Genomic DNA, 16,479 nt, shown 5'->3' with positions numbered 1-16,479 from the left:
TGCTTTACAAATATTCAGAGATGAACATACACACTTGCTTTACTTCTCTCTGGGATAACTTCCTCGGAGATGAAATGCTGGATTGCTAGCCAGGCTAAAAATACACACAGCCGCTCTATCACGTGAGCACACTGCTCCGACCTGCTACGGTTATGAGGCGAGTTACGCCGTGTCGCAAGTTTTGTGAGGTGCTTTTTTGATATTTAATGGATCGGATTACATTTTTTATTTCTCTCCGATATCCGATCCAGTAATTTACGTCAGTATCGGACCGATACCTAATATCGGATCGGTCCATCTCTAGCAAAAAGCACCGAAGATGCTCTACTACATGATATTATTATGGATGTATTTTATTCCCAGCAAAGTACCAAATGAACATAAGAAAAGTACTCCTTCTCCGAGTGCTCTCTTTCTCAAGGCAGGGACCTTTTGTGATCCCTTGGTAGTATTGAGTTGCAATTCCCTGTAACTGGAGGCAGGCTCACAGGCCCGGTGGCCTCACCATCACTTAGAGGGGGTTCACATGTCCATTCATCAGGCTTTTCTCAGTAGTGTTTTCCTTTGCAGTAACCGTTCTTAGAAGTGTTAGCAAATATGAATGAAACCACTGTGTTCTCCTTTCAGTAGGTCTGACACACAAACAAGCTCAGTGTTCCTGCATGTAGTTAACATTAGGGTCACAACAGTTGTTTTTTATTGGACGCAAGCATAAAGATGGTAAAAGCCCAGATTCTTTCTCTTTTTGTGGCAGTTTACAAACAAGAGTTTAGTAAGTCCAGCAGCAACTGAATTTTGAATATTAAATAAAAAGTTAATAATTCACTATCAGCTAAAATGATTAATAATGAATTACATATGCTCTAAAAGACATTGCCTTGTAGTTGGCAATCAGTTTCTGTCTGTTTGACATGGCGCTACAGTATCAAGTGAAGTCAGTTTTGAGACCTGTGATTCTGAATAGTTTTTTTCCCCTTCTTTTCACTCCCTTTTTACCAATTGAATGAATGCCATTCCTTCTCTGAATGAAAACCCCATCTGATATGCAACACCAAAGTCTGCCTCTAGGCTACCTTACTGCAGCCAACTGTTCAGAGAGTCCATTTGATGCCTACGCTGAATAACCTCAATAGCAAAATCCAAGTCGAGAATATAAAACATACTGATTCAGTAAACCATAGCTGGATATACTATTACTGCTTGTTACCTGGTAATTTTTCTTCAACCTTCTGCTTTTTTCATTAGCAAATAAGTAGAAAAGAAAATGTAATCTGCTTCACTCTCAAGTCCCACAAAACTTTTTTTTCCTCCCCAGCTGCAGGATTTGCATAGAGTGATGTCAAAGAGGCGTGTCAGTCAGGATTACAAACTGAACAGATTGAGTAATCACTATGGATACAGCTTTAATAGTTTACCATTTGTTGGGCTTGTGTGGGGGCTGCACAGTTTCCAGGATTTTACTTTTTAATGCCACGTCTGTTTTGTTTGCTATTATTACTTGATTTTCTAACTATGATCAACAAAGAGGTGCTGAAGAAGTAAAGTAAAAATGGATTCTATCAGATGTAGGAGGAAATATATAATTATATTTATTCACTTTGTGGTAAGTTGGCCTGTTGGTTGATGTGTTTTGATAACTGGCTTTGAATTTAGTTTGGATGTCTATTTGTTTTTAACGCTTCCAGCACATTTTACATATCTCCAATAATTTCATTAATTCAGAAGTTGACAATTTATGCTTGCTTCGAAACTGTGACTCCTTGCCTTCTTCAGGTGTTTATTACTGCATCATCTCATAAACTTTCATCTGGAAATAGGGTGAATGTAAGTAGTGTGAGGGAGCTTGCAGATATCATATTAGGACAGCATGCGCTCCCCTCCTGGTATCCTTCGTCTGTTGATGCTGTGCTGGAGCATGGTGAAGTAAGCCTACACCCTCATAACAGATGGCGAACACAGATGGCTTTCTCCAAAACTGTTTACTCGTTTCACGTGAAAGAAGACACACTACCAGGTTAGTCATCTTTCCCCATGTAAGCGCATATGCATGTTAGCTGACAGATTATTTTTTTAAATATTAATGTGTAACTTTGGGGCCCCATTTCAAATATACTTCAAATTATTCCATTTTGACATAACTTTGCTGTTCAATCCACTAGTATGAAATTATTTTTCACTGTGTTTACAGGAACAATTGTGGGAAAAGTGGAAACACAGTTTGAGAGTCTCACAGCTATCACATACTCAGTTCAGGAGGATGACGGTGAGAACCTATTCCTCCTCAGCCCTTTCTCGGGGGAGTTCCTATTAACCCGCAGCCTGGATTTTGAAGCACAAAGGTTCTACATTCTCACAGTGGAGGTGCAGCAGGGGGATCTGCAGGTATCTGGTATCAGGGTGTATTTCAATTTGCTAGATGTGAATGACAACCCCCCTGTTTTCAGTCAAGATACCTTTTCTGCAGTGTTATTGGAGAACACGAACATTGGAACTTGTTTCCTGACTCTGAATGTGTCAGATAAAGATGAGGGTAAGTGTGCAAAGTGAATATGAAATGTTACTGCCATCATACATTCAATGGATTTTACTTTACCTTAACCCTTTCATGCATAGTGGTCACTACAGTGGACAGCTATTCAAAGGCTGTTTTCTTGTATTTGTGTCAGTGTGTACTTGCACATAAACCACTACATTGGAAACTGATGTGTCACTCATACCCTGCCACCTACTCCAAAGGTGATGTTGTCCGCCTAAGTGGGCATGTAAAAGACTCTTTGAAAAGTACATGTTTAAAAAAATGAAGTTCAAAAATCTTTTTTCATGCCTACAGATGAATAAGAATACTACCACTCTATTGTCCAATTTTGGTGAGCCAATGTGAATTTAAGCCTCAGTTTCCTGTTCTTTACTGACAAGAATGACACTCAGTGTGGTCGTTTGCTTTTGTAACCCATCTGCTTCAAAGTTTGATGTAGAGAAGAGCAGAAAAAATGCTCTTCTACATATTTTGGTAGTAGCAAGTGATTATTTAAGTAACAGTTGCCCTCCTGTCTCTGCTTGAAGCAGTCTAGCCATTCTCCTCTGACCTCTGGCATCAACAAGCCATTTTCTCTAACAGAAATGTCACACTGGATATTTTCTCTTTTTCAGACCATTCTCTGCAAACCTTAGAGATGGTTTCCTTAGATCCGTCTGGCACTAACAGTCATACAACATTCAGAGCCATTTAAATCACCTTTTTTTGCATTCTGACACTCAGTTTAAATTTCAGCAGTTAATCATGACAATGTCTACATGCCTTAATGCACTGAGTGGCTGCAATGTGATTGGCTGATTCCTTTGTGTTAAAGAGCAGCTGAACAGGTGTACCTAACAAAATGGCCAGTGACTGTACATTATATTACATGGATATACATACACCTGTGAGCTACTCCCTCCAGTGGCTGTAGTTAAATAACAAAAGGGAAATGCACTCAGTGTGAAAACATCTCTGCTTTTTTATGCAAAACATTATCTCTTTTGAGCAGTGTTGGTCAGACTGTATATTACTGAAAGACTTTATTATGTAGCAAGTGTGAAAAACAAACATTTGTTTCTTGCATCAGGGTCTCTGTATACCTAATCATGAAAATGAATCCTGCATTTGTAGTAATACAGGATACATTCTATTTTTTTTATTGGAGCTGCTCCTCAAGCAAATGATTTATACATTCAGGTAGTCAGTGGGGATCACACCCATAACCATCCCTGTATTTCACTGTTCAGATAAAGTTAATTAGAGCCTGTTGTCAAGTATTCTGTGAAATAGTATATTTGTTAGGAAAATATTACATCACAAAAATTCTATATTTCTATATTTATCATGATCATTCAAACGAATAATTCATATAAATAAAAGGAATCAGCAGCTAGATTGAACTGTAGCCCTATAAGTCATTGATGTAAAAACACACATTTTTCACAGTTCACATTCAAGCGCCTTATTTTGCTCTTCGATTTATACAGGTTTAAGACAACTGCAATGAAAATATAAGGATTATGATACAAATGTGATTTCAGAAAGTATAATATAACGCATTTGTCATTTTTGGTTATGCTTCCAAGAAAGGTCTATAATCGATGTCTATAACTGATATCTTACTTGACACCAAGTCTAAGCCTTTTTAATAATTCATATGCTATCTTTTCTTGTCTGCAAGGTGATAATGGAAAAATGACACTGAGAGTGATCAGTGGTGACGAAGAGGAAGTGTTTCTCACAGATTCAACTGGTACCTTATGCCTTAACAAACCTCTGGACAGGGAGAGACAGTCCTACTACAATCTGACTGTGGCGGCCAATGACTGTGCCCAGCCTGCATCTTTACAATTCACAAGTACAGCGCATGTTATTGTGATTACTGAAGATGTCAACGACAATGCTCCAATGTTTGTGTCAGCCGAAAGTGTTAGTTTACCAGAAGACACTGCACTGCATTCTGTTGTAATAACTGCTCATGCTGAGGATGAAGATGCTGGATCCAACGGGAGGGTTTTGTATTATTTAAACACCTCTGGTGGGATATTCAGCATTGATAACAGAAGTGGAAAGATATACCTGGAGGAGAAATTAGACAGAGAAGAAGTAGATACTCTGACTGTTACTATAATAGCTACTGATGAAGGCTTACCCATGCTGGCAACCACTATGAACCTCACAGTGCATGTTGAGGATGTGAATGATCATGACCCTGAGTTTTTACAAAGCAGTTATAGCCTGACAGTCAGAGAGGATATCCCCAGGGGAACAAGCCTGCTGCAGGTTCAGGCTCACGATCAAGACATTGGATCCAACGGACAAGTACGATACATGTTGGCCCAGATTGGTCCATTTGTGGTGGACATAGTTCGAGGAGTTCTCACAATCATGGATGAACTAGATAGAGAGAGGGACTCAAACTACACATTGATCATAACTGCTGTAGATCGGGGGAACACACCCAGATCTGCTACTGCTGCAATCCATATCACAGTGATAGATGTCAATGACTTTGCACCCCAGTTTGTTCCAGAAACATTGACCATTCACGTGAAGGAGAATGAGGAGGATCCAACTCAGCTAACATATCAGGTGCAGTAAAATTCTGCTGAAAAACGACAGCATTTTAATGTTTGTCTTTTTATTTATTTATTTATTTTCTGTTATTGTTTTTTCCTTTTGTTTTTAAAATTTTGCCAGGTCTCAGCTTTGGATGAAGATTTAGGAAACAGCAGTCAGCTTACCTATTTTATAGAGAAAGGAAATGGATATAATTTATTTTCTATCACTCCCAGTGGCACATTTCATATTTTGCACGCCCTAGACAGAGAGAAGGAGTCGCTATATATAGTCACCATCACTGCTGTTGATTCAGGTAACTTATATCCAAATAAAACTGCAAGATACTTAATTCAGTATGGAAATAATGGTCTATGCTTTTCTAATACTCACTTCACACTGTTTGATAATGATTTCCACTGTCATTTGAAGGACTGCCATCTCTAACAGGCACTTTGACTGTGCACATTATAGTTGACGATGTCAATGATAACCACCCAGAGTTTACCGAGGAAGTCTACAACACCATAGTGCCTGAGGACAGTCTTATAGGCACTGTGTTTGCTGTGATAATTGCTTCGGATGTCGACGAGGGTGTCAGTGGGGAAGTAAGGTAAATGTGATAATAATTTGTTTCTTAAAACAAAATGCTTTTATAGTATTTTTATAATCTTTTGAATTTAATGGCTGTGTTATATTAGAGTAACTTTCAGGGTTTTGCATAGCGCAGTGTTTTTATTTTTATTTGTTTTGTTTAGCTATTCTATGGAAAACCTCAATGTACCTTTCGCCATTGATGAAACATCTGGAGAGCTATTTACCACAAACATACTGGATAGGGAGACAGTGGCCATTTACAATTTGGAAGTGACTGCGAGTGATAAGCATCCTATTCAGCCTCTGTCCAGCTCTGTGCTTGTTACTGTACTTATTGGAGATATTAATGACCACTGGCCCCAGTTTATGAATGGGCCTTATGTGGCCTATGTGCCAACCCAGTTAGCCCCAGGTGAGAGATTACCTTTCTATTTGACAGCTATATGTTTTATTCTGGGTAATATTGGCAATTGTATTAATATTGTATTATTTTTCCCCCCTTTTTCTGCAGGCTCTGTTGTTTGTGCAGTGAGGGCATCAGATGACGACACTGAGATCAATGCAGAACTACATTATTCGTTACAGGGAGAAAGCTCTGATATGTTTTCAATCGATTCTTACAGTGGCACTGTTTTCACTTCAGCGGCTCTACAGTCAGTGGATGATGTTATTGTCACTGTGCGTGTGGAAGATTCTGCGGAAGATCCCAAATTTGACACCACAACTGTTACTATCAGGTTTCAGAACATTTCTGATTTCCCAAAGATGAGCGTGGATGTTCTGAGTTATTCCCTCACAGAGGATGAGCGAGTGGAAACACTGGTGGCTGTGGTATCTGCCCTGAGTATTAGAGCTGAACCTGTCACTTTTTATCTCTCTTCTGGAAACTTTGAAAACATGTTTCACATCGATCATTCAAGTGGAGCCCTGATAGTAGAGAGACCATTGGATTTTGAGAGCAAAAACGAGTTTTCTTTGTTGATAGAAGCCAGAGACTCAGGCTTGCCTCCTTTCTCCTCTTTTTCTGAAATTCACATAAACATCACTGATGCAAATGATAATTTCCCACAGTTTACTCAAGCTGAGTACAGGTGTGAGGTTTTTGAGAACTCCCCGCCTACCGTGGTTTGTGATGTACTTGCAATTGATGCAGATTCTGGCTATTATGGCACAGTGCAATACAACATAACAGACGGAAACCACGATAACTTCTTCACAATTGACCCTGAAAATGGTTACTTGAGTACCACTGTAAGTTTAGACAGAGAACATATTCCTGAATTTAATTTAACGGTTGAAGCAGAAGGACTAGAAAACACGCTTCACAAAGACAAAGCAACTGTTATCATCACTGTTTTAGACAGAAATGATAATGCTCCTCGATTTTCTCAGATTTTTCTCACAGAGGTGTCTGAAGATACCCCTGTGGGAGAGACAGTTATAAAAGTCAGCTCTACAGATGATGACACTGATGCCAATGCAGTGATTAATTACTCAATAGTTGAGCAAAGTGATGATATGCTTTTTAATATTGACTTCACCACTGGCTACATCACCATTGAAGGAGTTTTGGACAGGGAAATGCAGGATCATTATATCCTTAAAGTAAGTGCAAATGATTCAGCATGGAGTATAAGCACAGATGTGACTATAGTCATTTTAGACGTCAATGATAACAGACCAGTATTTTCTGAAAATTTCTATAGCATTATCCTCCCTGAAACAAAAGATGAAGAGGCGTTTGTTTTGCAGATTCTTGCTACAGATGCAGACATTGGGAAAAACAGTGAGATTTTCTATGTTATTGACCCTCAACATGAGGAGTTTTGGGTGAACGCTACCACTGGTGAAATCTATACAAAGCAGCCCCTGATGTTACGTGACTGTAATTTTGAAATCTATCAATTTATGGTTACTGCTTTTGACCGTGGCAGTATCCCCCTGCATAGTAATGTCACTATCAGAGTAAGATTAGAACAATACAACCACCACCCTCCTATCTTTTTCCCTTTACAACCCTTGATGGCTATTCCTTATCACCTGGCTGTGGGAAGTGAGGTGGTCCAGTTTACAGCAGTAGATCTGGATGTCAATGGCAATAGTAGCATTAAGTATTTTTTGAATGGAGGGAATGCATCTGATTTCTTTTGGATTCAAGGTGACACTGGAAAACTCATTTTAAATCAGACTTTAGGAGAGAATGAAAATCAGATCCTCACTTTAATAGCTGTGGCTGAAGATGAGGGCACCCCCCCTTTAATATCCCAAGCTGAAATCACTTTCCAAATTACTGGGAGGAATCAATTTACTCCGAGCTTTAGCGAATCTTATGTTACTTTCTCTGTCCCTGAGGACCTGCCTGTAGGATCAGTAATAGGAAAAATTCAAGCAGAAGATGGGGATTATGGTCCCAATGGGGCGATCACATACAACATTACCCCAGAAAATCAATTTTTACCACTATCTGTGGGAGAATTTTCTGGACTGATAACACTGATCAGAGAGCTTGACTTTGAAGAACAAACTATTTATCATTTCCAAATTAAAGCTAAAGATGAGGGCTGGTTCTCTAAAACTGGCACATTAAATGTCACAGTGTTAGTCATGGATGTGAACGACAATCCCCCAGTCTTTTCATCCTCAGAGTACATAACATCAGTTCGTGAAAACTCAGCTGTTGGAACGAATGTTCTCGACGTAACAGCCACAGATATTGACTCAGGTGCAAATGCACAAATATTCTACTCTCTCATTGGTGGCCATATAGATAAATTTGCAGTTGATTCAGGAAATGGCACCATCACCACTTTGGCGATGTTTGATTATGAGCAAGAGCAGATGTTTGATTTAACCATCAAAGGTTCCAATACTGGAGGACATGCTTTATTTAGTTTAGCACATGTTGTCATCCAAATCTCAGATGTTAATGAGTTCACGCCTAGATTCATCAAAAAAGAATTTAACTTCTCAGTACTTAAAAACGTGCCTATTGGAACTGTTATTGGAAAAGTGACGGCTACAGATGGTGACCGAGGCTCTGAAGGTCAAGTGTTTTTCTTTTTGTTTGCCAGAAAAAAAAATATGAGCTTTGAAATTCACGAACGTTCTGGAGACATATATACGACCAATAGTTTGAGGAAACAAGGTAACAGCCATGTAGTTTTGAAAGTTCTGGCCAAGAACTCTGGTGTAATCACTGGCGCAGATATAGATGAGACTTTTGTCCACATTAGTGTGATTGACACAAATGAAGCTCCGATGTTCACATCTCCACGCTATATGGCGAATGTTACAGAAGACAGCCCAACTGGGACATCTGTGGCAACTGTGAGTGCTGTGGATGAGGACTCCATTGTTACCTGGAATCATTTCTTCTTCAGCATTGAGCATGGAAATACGAATTTCTCCTTCTCTATTGATCCATCTAATGGTATCATTTCTGTGAACTCTCCACTGGACAGAGAAGTCTGGCCAGTCTATAATCTTACTGTTATAGCCACAGATAATGGCTCTCCACCAGCCACTGGGACTACTAATGTCATCGTGACTATTGGTGATATTAATGACAATGCCCCCAAACTCACATCAACTGAAGCTCATGTGAAAGAAAATCAGCCTGAAGGCACCATAGTCACTAGATTAACTGCATCTGACTCTGATTTACCACCCAACCAAGGCCCTTTTATGTACTGGTTATTAGACTCCTCAGTGGGCAGTGCTTTTTCACTCACTCCTGATGGAGTTCTGCTCACCACCCGCCCAATTGATCGGGAACAAATCTCTGCATATCAAGTGCTTGTGGCTGTCAGGGATTCAGGATTTCCTTTGCCACTATCATCAACATCAACCTTCCACATCAGGGTTGTGGATGAAAACGATAACCCTTCAATGCCAAGAAATATCTTTATTGAGGTGAAATATTTTGGTAGTTCTTTCCAAGGTGGCATGATTGGTAACGTCCATCCTGAGGATCAGGATGAGTCTGATAGATTCAACTGCGCCATCAAAAGTGGGCCAACTCACATGTTCACAATCCTTAATGGCACATGTGAGCTGTGGTCTTTTCCCTTTCAAGGCGAAGCTACATTTAACATCTCCATTGAAGCTACAGACCAGCTGCACTTTCCTGTAAACAACAGCGTCTATGTTAACTACAAAGGTTTCACAAACGCTTCTATAGACAATTGTATATTATTTTATGTGTCATCATCTTCAGTAGAGCAGTTTTTGTCTAATAACTATTTAAGGTTTGTAAAAGCTCTGGACAGTCTGTTTAACCTACAAGCCTCTAAGACTCATGTATTTGGAATCAAACATATTGGGAGGGAAATCCTTCTGTTGGCTGCAGTCAAAAATTACAACGGTCAGTACCTTAGCAGAGAGGTGGCGAGTGGTATATCATCTGGACACAAGAAATTACTGGAGGCTCAGAGCAATGTGACAATTTCTCACATCACCAGTGATCCATGTCTTAGCAGCCCTTGTCAAAATGGAGCGTCATGCCACAAAAATATTTACATCAGCCAGGAGGTTGCCGTCCTTGAAAGTGTAGCGGTCATCTTTGTTGCGCCAAAGAAAGAGATTTTTAACTGTACTTGTCCATCCGGATTTACTGGTTCACTGTGTGAAGAAGACATTGATGAATGTGAGCTAAATCCCTGTGAGAATAAAGGCACATGTGTGAATACAGTGGGAAGTTTCTTCTGTCACTGTCAGGTTGGCTTCTCTGGTTCCCACTGCGCTGCTGATGTCAATGGATGCCTGAAGGTGAAGTGCCAAAATGGTGGGACTTGTATCCCCTCCGAGGATGGATATCAGTGCCACTGTGCGCCTGGATTTGAAGGTACATTTTCTCATGTATAGATAGATGGAAAAAAAAATTAATATCTGAGAACCAACTGTTAATTTGTTTTTTAAAATAAAACTTCTTTTTTATTTAATTGTTTCAGGAGAAACCTGTGATGAGTTCGTAGACCACTGCAAATCATCACCCTGTGTTCATGGTATCTGCATTAATTCACAAACAGGATTCTCTTGTAATTGTCCCTTTGGTAAGAATAATACATAATGCTAGATGTACATTTGTCTACAAAAGTGTAAAATCTTAGGAAAGACACACTTTCTTGCATATATTTAGAAAAAAAGGGTTGCTTGTAACAAACAACTGTATACAAATGATGGACATAGCAAGGCTGATGACACCCACTGTTTAGTTATGTCTCATTGTGAAGCTTTAAGCTGAGCATTTTTTAGCATCATTTTTAATCCAGAAAGAGTAATAAGTTGTCAGTCACAAAGTAAACCCACTCTAACACCTAATTTATGCTTCAGCTGGAAAATTCACAATGTAACCTCCAACATAAGTGCAAACTCCTCAGTCCCCTTGGACACATGTAGGTTACATTGTAGGCTCTACAAAGATCTAAATCTGGCCTAAGGCATACCCTGCTTTATTTTCCTTCTTGACTCTAACTGGGGCCACAATTTACAAAATAAGTATAAAATCAACACAAAAATATTTACTGAGGTCGGAGCATGGGTACCAAAGGGTAATTTATCCACTGGCCTATGTACAGGCCTCTACTTTATGGCTTGTAACTTGTATTTATTGGACACAGCATATGTCTACAACTGCCTTTGTCAACACATCTGTCAATCAAAGTGACTACACCCCTAACTTGAAGCTTAACAAAATTCAAGAGTGGTTGTATCACCAAAGGGGTGTACAGTGGTTAAAAAAAAAAAGAGAGAAATTAACTATTGAGACCAAACTCATGTTCTGTACCTGGCTATAATCATGCTCCTTTTATCCTTATGTTGATTATTTTAAAACATACAAGTCAATGGGAACAGACTGATTCTTAGAGCCAGTGTCAAGTAGCCATTTAAAGAACGGCTGTTTTTTGTGTGTGTGTTCATTTTCATCCACAGAAGACGTACATAGCTTCGGTCTAAAAAGTGAAACCAGTACAGAAGTGACTTCAATCTGCATTCATTGTCATGTGTACCAGTTTGTGACTCCTCCGGGTGCAAATGATGTTCTCAACTCGCTTGGTCTATAAATGCTTTCCTCATGAGAGCCGCTAGTTTCATGTCATACTGAATGTAAGATGAGATTAATTGTGTAAACTATGACGCATATTAAGAAAGATAAAGCTTGTCTATATGAAGTATCCCTTGCATTATCAGCAAGATCCACCCTTTTCTTGTTATACAGTTTCAAAACACCAAAATAGCAACAGCAAAATGCTCAGCCTAAGACTTCACATCAATGGGTGATATCAGTAGCTATATATGCTATATGTTTATGCACATATATGAAATATGCTAAGAGGTTTTCTAAGTAGTAAATGGGAAAAAATAATATGGAACTCATCTTTATGTTAGGAGTCAGTGGAGTCCGGTGTGAGGATCACAGTTATGGCTTTGAGGAGCTGTCCTTCATGGAGTTTCCACCACTGGATCGTAGGACTAATTTAATCTCTTTGGAGTTTGCCACAGTGCAGAGGGACTCCCTCCTCCTCTACAATCCAGGAGGTTCAAACAGCAGAGAGTTCTTTGCACTGGAGATACTGGATGGAGCAGTACACCTCTCTTATGATCTGGGTTCAGGACCTGTGAGGTTGCAAACATACAAGCAAGTTGCAGATGGATATTTTCACAGTGTTATTGCCAGGAGGATTGGCAGCGTGAGTTTTAAATATATCAGTATAAGAGGTTTACAAAAAAACAACAACAACAAAAAAACAACTGCCAGGTTACAGGGTTGCCTGCAGAGAAATGTTTACTCATTAGAGTACTTTGCATTACATGAGCAACTTAGCAGTACATTTACCTCTGAGTATACTGATCTTTTAGATCAGCAGTTTCTGAAACACTTAGATCAGCCCAACTGGCACCAACAATAATGCTACGTTTAAAGTCATTTAAATTATCTTACATTCCCATTCTGTTTCCTTAATCCCTTGAGGTGCTGCCATGATTGGTTGATTAACAATGAGTTCAACTGTTGTACCCAATAAAGTGGCTAATAGTATGTCTACTATTAATGGATTACTTAATTGAATAAGAAAATAACCGTTTACTTGAACTGCATAAGTAATGTGTTATGTTTCTTCATTGAAAAAGTAATCTGAGTACTTTATACATTAGCATATTTTATTGAATTTGAGTTACATTCATATATCTTTATTGCATTTCACAGATGGGTTCACTGCATGTGGACAACTGCACGGATGATGAAAACAATGGATTCTGTTTTTCAACGAATGATGGAAGTATTTCAGAAAGGTAGCAGTGAAATATTTAATTGGAATATTCCTCATTTCTAATTTTCATCTTCATGTAAGCAATATTTTTCGTTTTTCAAATTTTTTCTTTCTTTGTCTTTATCGCCAATTAGGACACTTGATGTTGGCAACAGTAATATGACCTTTGGAGGATTAAGAACTACTGAAGCTATTTTAATGCATCCTTCTCAGATAAGAACCCATGACTTTGTTGGATGTATCCGAAACATTCATGTTAATGGCATCCTCCTGAGACCCTCAATGGCCTTAGCGGCATATAACATCTTTGACAGGCAGGCTTATTAAAATTAGTGCATGTACATGTCTTTATACTTTAAACATTGCTGGATATAAAAAAAAAATGTCTTACTGTTTACTTTTAGGTGTCCTCGAGCAGCAGTGTCATTATGCTATAGTGTCCCATGCAAGAATGGTGGTGTGTGTCATGACCTTTGGTCTGACTATTTTTGTGAGTGCAAAAGCCCTTTTACTGGAAAAAACTGTGACAAAGGTATAAAAAACAATAATAGTGCATATGATATTGAGCTTCTGTTTTAAAATCAGGTGCAGAAGATTAAACAGTTTTTTAAAACTTTTTTTTAAACAGAAATGTCAGAGGAACTTGTTCTGAAATTTAATGGCAGTGACTACATTGATTATGTTATTAAGGAGAAATTTAAGAGGGACTACCTGATGAAAGAGATTTTGGATGAAAAATTGGGATCAAACAGAGATCAAAAAGCAATTAACATCAAGTTCAAGACTAAACATGATGGTGTGCTGATGTTTATCCGCGGACAGAGAGCATATATTATGCTGAAGGTAGATGAAATCTATTTAACCATATATATCTCTTGTATTCTATATCCAAGTATGAAACTGTTTTCCCCTTTATTCAGATAAAAGACAAAAAACCTGTCTACATTTTTGAAGATGCACTTTTGGGAAACCTGTCCGACTTCTCTGTGGACCCTCCTGTGGCTGATGGGGTCTGGCATCTCCTCTCCTTGTTCAGCAGGGGGCAGAACACTTTCCTCTCTGTGGATGGGAAACCAGTTTTGAACATCACTGGCCAAAGTATGGATCTCACTCCACTTAGCGTACAAAAGATCATTCTTGGTGCTGCTCCCACAAGAGAAACAGTCAATCAATCAGGTAAAGTTTATTCTTAAAGTCAGTTTTTAAAATGCCAACTTTTGTACAACATATGAAATGAAGGCCAGAAAATATATACTGCATACAGTCTTGTCATTGCAATTGATGAGAGTTTTGTGTAACTGTTTAATCAGACTGGATCTTCTTATCTGTTTAAACTGATCACTCTAAAAGCAACACGTACCAGTAAAGTTACATTGAAGGAGTAACGTGGAAGTAAGTGGACCTCCGAATCTGCTTTGTTTTTTATGACAGGGTTCAGTGGATGTGTGCAGTATTTCAATGTGACAGGTTACTCTCTGCCTGTCAGCGGACACAGCGTAATGGTGGATGTCAGGCCAAGCTCGACTCTCACCCAGACCAACTGCAGCTTTCCGCATTTTTGCCTCCCTTCAGGATGCTCTGAGAAGGACGGTCCCAGCAGGACTTGTCTCTCACACTGTCAAAATCACTGGACATGTGAACCCGGTGTGCAGAACAACTCCTGCATCTGTTTACACAATGTTACTGACCATTTCTGTGATATATGCATCTCCACAAGGGATAGCCATGATCACTGCTCTGAAATGCAAGGCAACCTGCCACTGTGGCTCATTGCCACGGTTCTTCCTCTCATCACCATTCTGGTGATTGCAGTAATGTGTGTTGGCCTTTACAAAGTAAGACATTCTGATTCAAGATGTCAGAGTGCGAGCTTACCAGTGAAAACAGAGCATGGGGCAGACAACAAAGCGTTTTCCTTTGATGGCAACACAATGCCCACAGAAGCTCTGTCACCAGAAAAAGGGAACAGACCTGACCTCATGAGTACCAATCAGCCAAAGTCAAGTGCGGAGATATACTGTGATAACAGTCTGTCAAATGTTCAGCCATTACCAAAGAGTGAGGTTGAGTATTATGAAATCGGCAGCATCTGTAGTACATTTCATTCGGATGATACCTCACTGAAACTCAGCTGGCAGAAGCATCTATACAGCTCAAAATGTGGGAAAGCTGATCCGAAACAGTGGGGAGATTTGAGGATGCTGTTTGCAGGATTTAAGAAAGAAAGCTCTAGGGTCGACAAAAGCTCCCCAAAGCCTCAAAACGTTACTTTGATAAATGAACAGTTGCTGAATAAGCTTCATTCAAAACAGTCCCAGCAGACAGATTCTTGTTACACGAAGAGACTCGTACAACCAGAATTCCTGGAGCCAATGCAATGTCTCACTTTTGAAGAAATTAGCAAGCTAAACACTCCTGTGAAAAAAATATTGCATCAATCAGCTCTGAAATGTGGAGCCACAGACCAAATCACAATGGTGGATGACTCATGTGAAAGTGAAACAGAGAGCACGCTTATGTGCTCAGAGTCTGAGTTCAGACAGTTTTCTGTTGTCACTGGTGGGAATTACATACATGACCATTCATTAGGGCAACAACAGAACCTATCTTTCAACCCATTCTTCAAACAAACAAGTCTATCTGCTGACAAAGAGAGTATTCCCTTAAGTATATTTGAGCAGTGGGAAAATATTTTAAATATGCACCTACCTTTTAGCAGCTATGCCCCTGTATTTGAAGATATTGCATGCCTACCCAGTGAAGCCAGTAATAGCAATGATATGCAAAGTGACATAGAAGAAATTATTTGATTTTCATATCACCCATATAGATGTAACAAAGGTTTCATCTGGATAGTCTAACTGTTGCACATTCTAGAAATATTTTTGATATTATTAACTATAGTTAAAATGTCTACTTGATCAATAACATAACAACATAAATTAATTAATGAGTGGATAAAGAACCTGTTCATGTTTACTTCATCAGTTTGTTGCTGGTTATCTTTGAAGACTTGTCAAGTAAAATTTAATTGTGTATCTTCAGAATGGCCAGAGATTTTGTCTCATGATTCACCTTACATGAACACACATAGCTCAATAACAGCATTTAATCTTAATGGACAATAAAATTGTTTATAGGCTTCAAATTGTTCTCATTTACTAGACATGTCTCTTGCACTGATTGTTTTTTAATCTGTTTTTTGATGCTGCACGAAGATGCTGTTTGCATACTGTACATTACAATAGGGAACTAGTTAAAACATGCAAAAGGAAGGTTTATACTAAAGAGACAAGGAAATCTACTGTGAGAGTCTCAGTTTCATTCTATAATGTCCTGTAACATTCAGAATTTTCAAATAAATAAACAATCTCCTGCACATACCCCCAATATACCCATGTGTATCTTAATTTTCTAAAATTCAGTGATAAAATATTATTAAGGATATCACCTGATAACACTTGACTGGGTGTTTTGGCATGGTTGCTGGCCTGGTCGCTTGTGGATTATAGATACAGGGTGGCTTAGACCTCTTTG

General features: G+C 39.0%; 1 protein-coding gene across 3 annotated transcripts; it reads left to right on the top strand.

The window, feature by feature from the left end:
- The first annotated feature begins 1,197 nt into the window (after nucleotides 1–1,197).
- LOC102080140 (protocadherin Fat 4) lies at nucleotides 1,198–16,324 on the top strand. 3 transcript variants are annotated; one of them, XM_025898542.1, is made up of 16 exons: nucleotides 1,199–1,603; nucleotides 1,774–2,014; nucleotides 2,189–2,530; nucleotides 4,200–5,110; nucleotides 5,219–5,393; nucleotides 5,552–5,690; nucleotides 5,836–6,086; nucleotides 6,186–10,517; nucleotides 10,624–10,725; nucleotides 12,062–12,363; nucleotides 12,879–12,964; nucleotides 13,077–13,256; nucleotides 13,347–13,474; nucleotides 13,571–13,785; nucleotides 13,863–14,118; nucleotides 14,374–16,324. In XM_025898542.1, exons 1-16 carry the CDS (start codon nucleotides 1,550–1,552, stop codon nucleotides 15,750–15,752), a joined length of 9,093 nt encoding a protein of 3,030 aa, XP_025754327.1. In that variant the 5' UTR covers nucleotides 1,199–1,549; the 3' UTR covers nucleotides 15,753–16,324. The 3 variants fall into 3 exon arrangements, with proteins under 3 accessions (XP_025754328.1, XP_025754327.1, XP_019222758.2); XM_019367213.2 differs by having other exon boundaries at nucleotides 1,200–1,603; nucleotides 5,510–5,690; XM_025898543.1 differs by lacking the exons at nucleotides 13,347–13,474; nucleotides 13,571–13,785; nucleotides 13,863–14,118; nucleotides 14,374–16,324 and having other exon boundaries at nucleotides 1,198–1,603; nucleotides 5,510–5,690; nucleotides 12,062–12,311; nucleotides 13,077–13,243.
- The last annotated feature ends 155 nt before the right edge of the window (nucleotides 16,325–16,479 follow it).

Source organism: Oreochromis niloticus, linkage group LG14 (genome assembly GCF_001858045.2).
Source record: "Oreochromis niloticus isolate F11D_XX linkage group LG14, O_niloticus_UMD_NMBU, whole genome shotgun sequence".
Lineage (NCBI taxonomy): Eukaryota > Metazoa > Chordata > Actinopteri > Cichliformes > Cichlidae > Oreochromis > Oreochromis niloticus.
Note: the sequence above shows the minus strand (reverse complement) of the source record. Positions and strands in the feature narration are given on the sequence as shown.

Excerpts from the sequence above, each read along its gene's own strand:
- LOC102080140 (XM_019367213.2), top strand. The coding sequence starts at position 1,550 with ATGGATTCTATCAGATGTAGGAGGAAATATATAATTATATTTATTCAC. Across the intron at positions 2,531-4,199 it reads TGTGTCAGATAAAGATGAGG|GTGATAATGGAAAAATGACA; the intron begins GTAAGTGTGCAA and ends CTTGTCTGCAAG. Across the intron at positions 13,475-13,570 it reads TGGAAAAAACTGTGACAAAG|AAATGTCAGAGGAACTTGTT; the intron begins GTATAAAAAACA and ends TTTTTTAAACAG.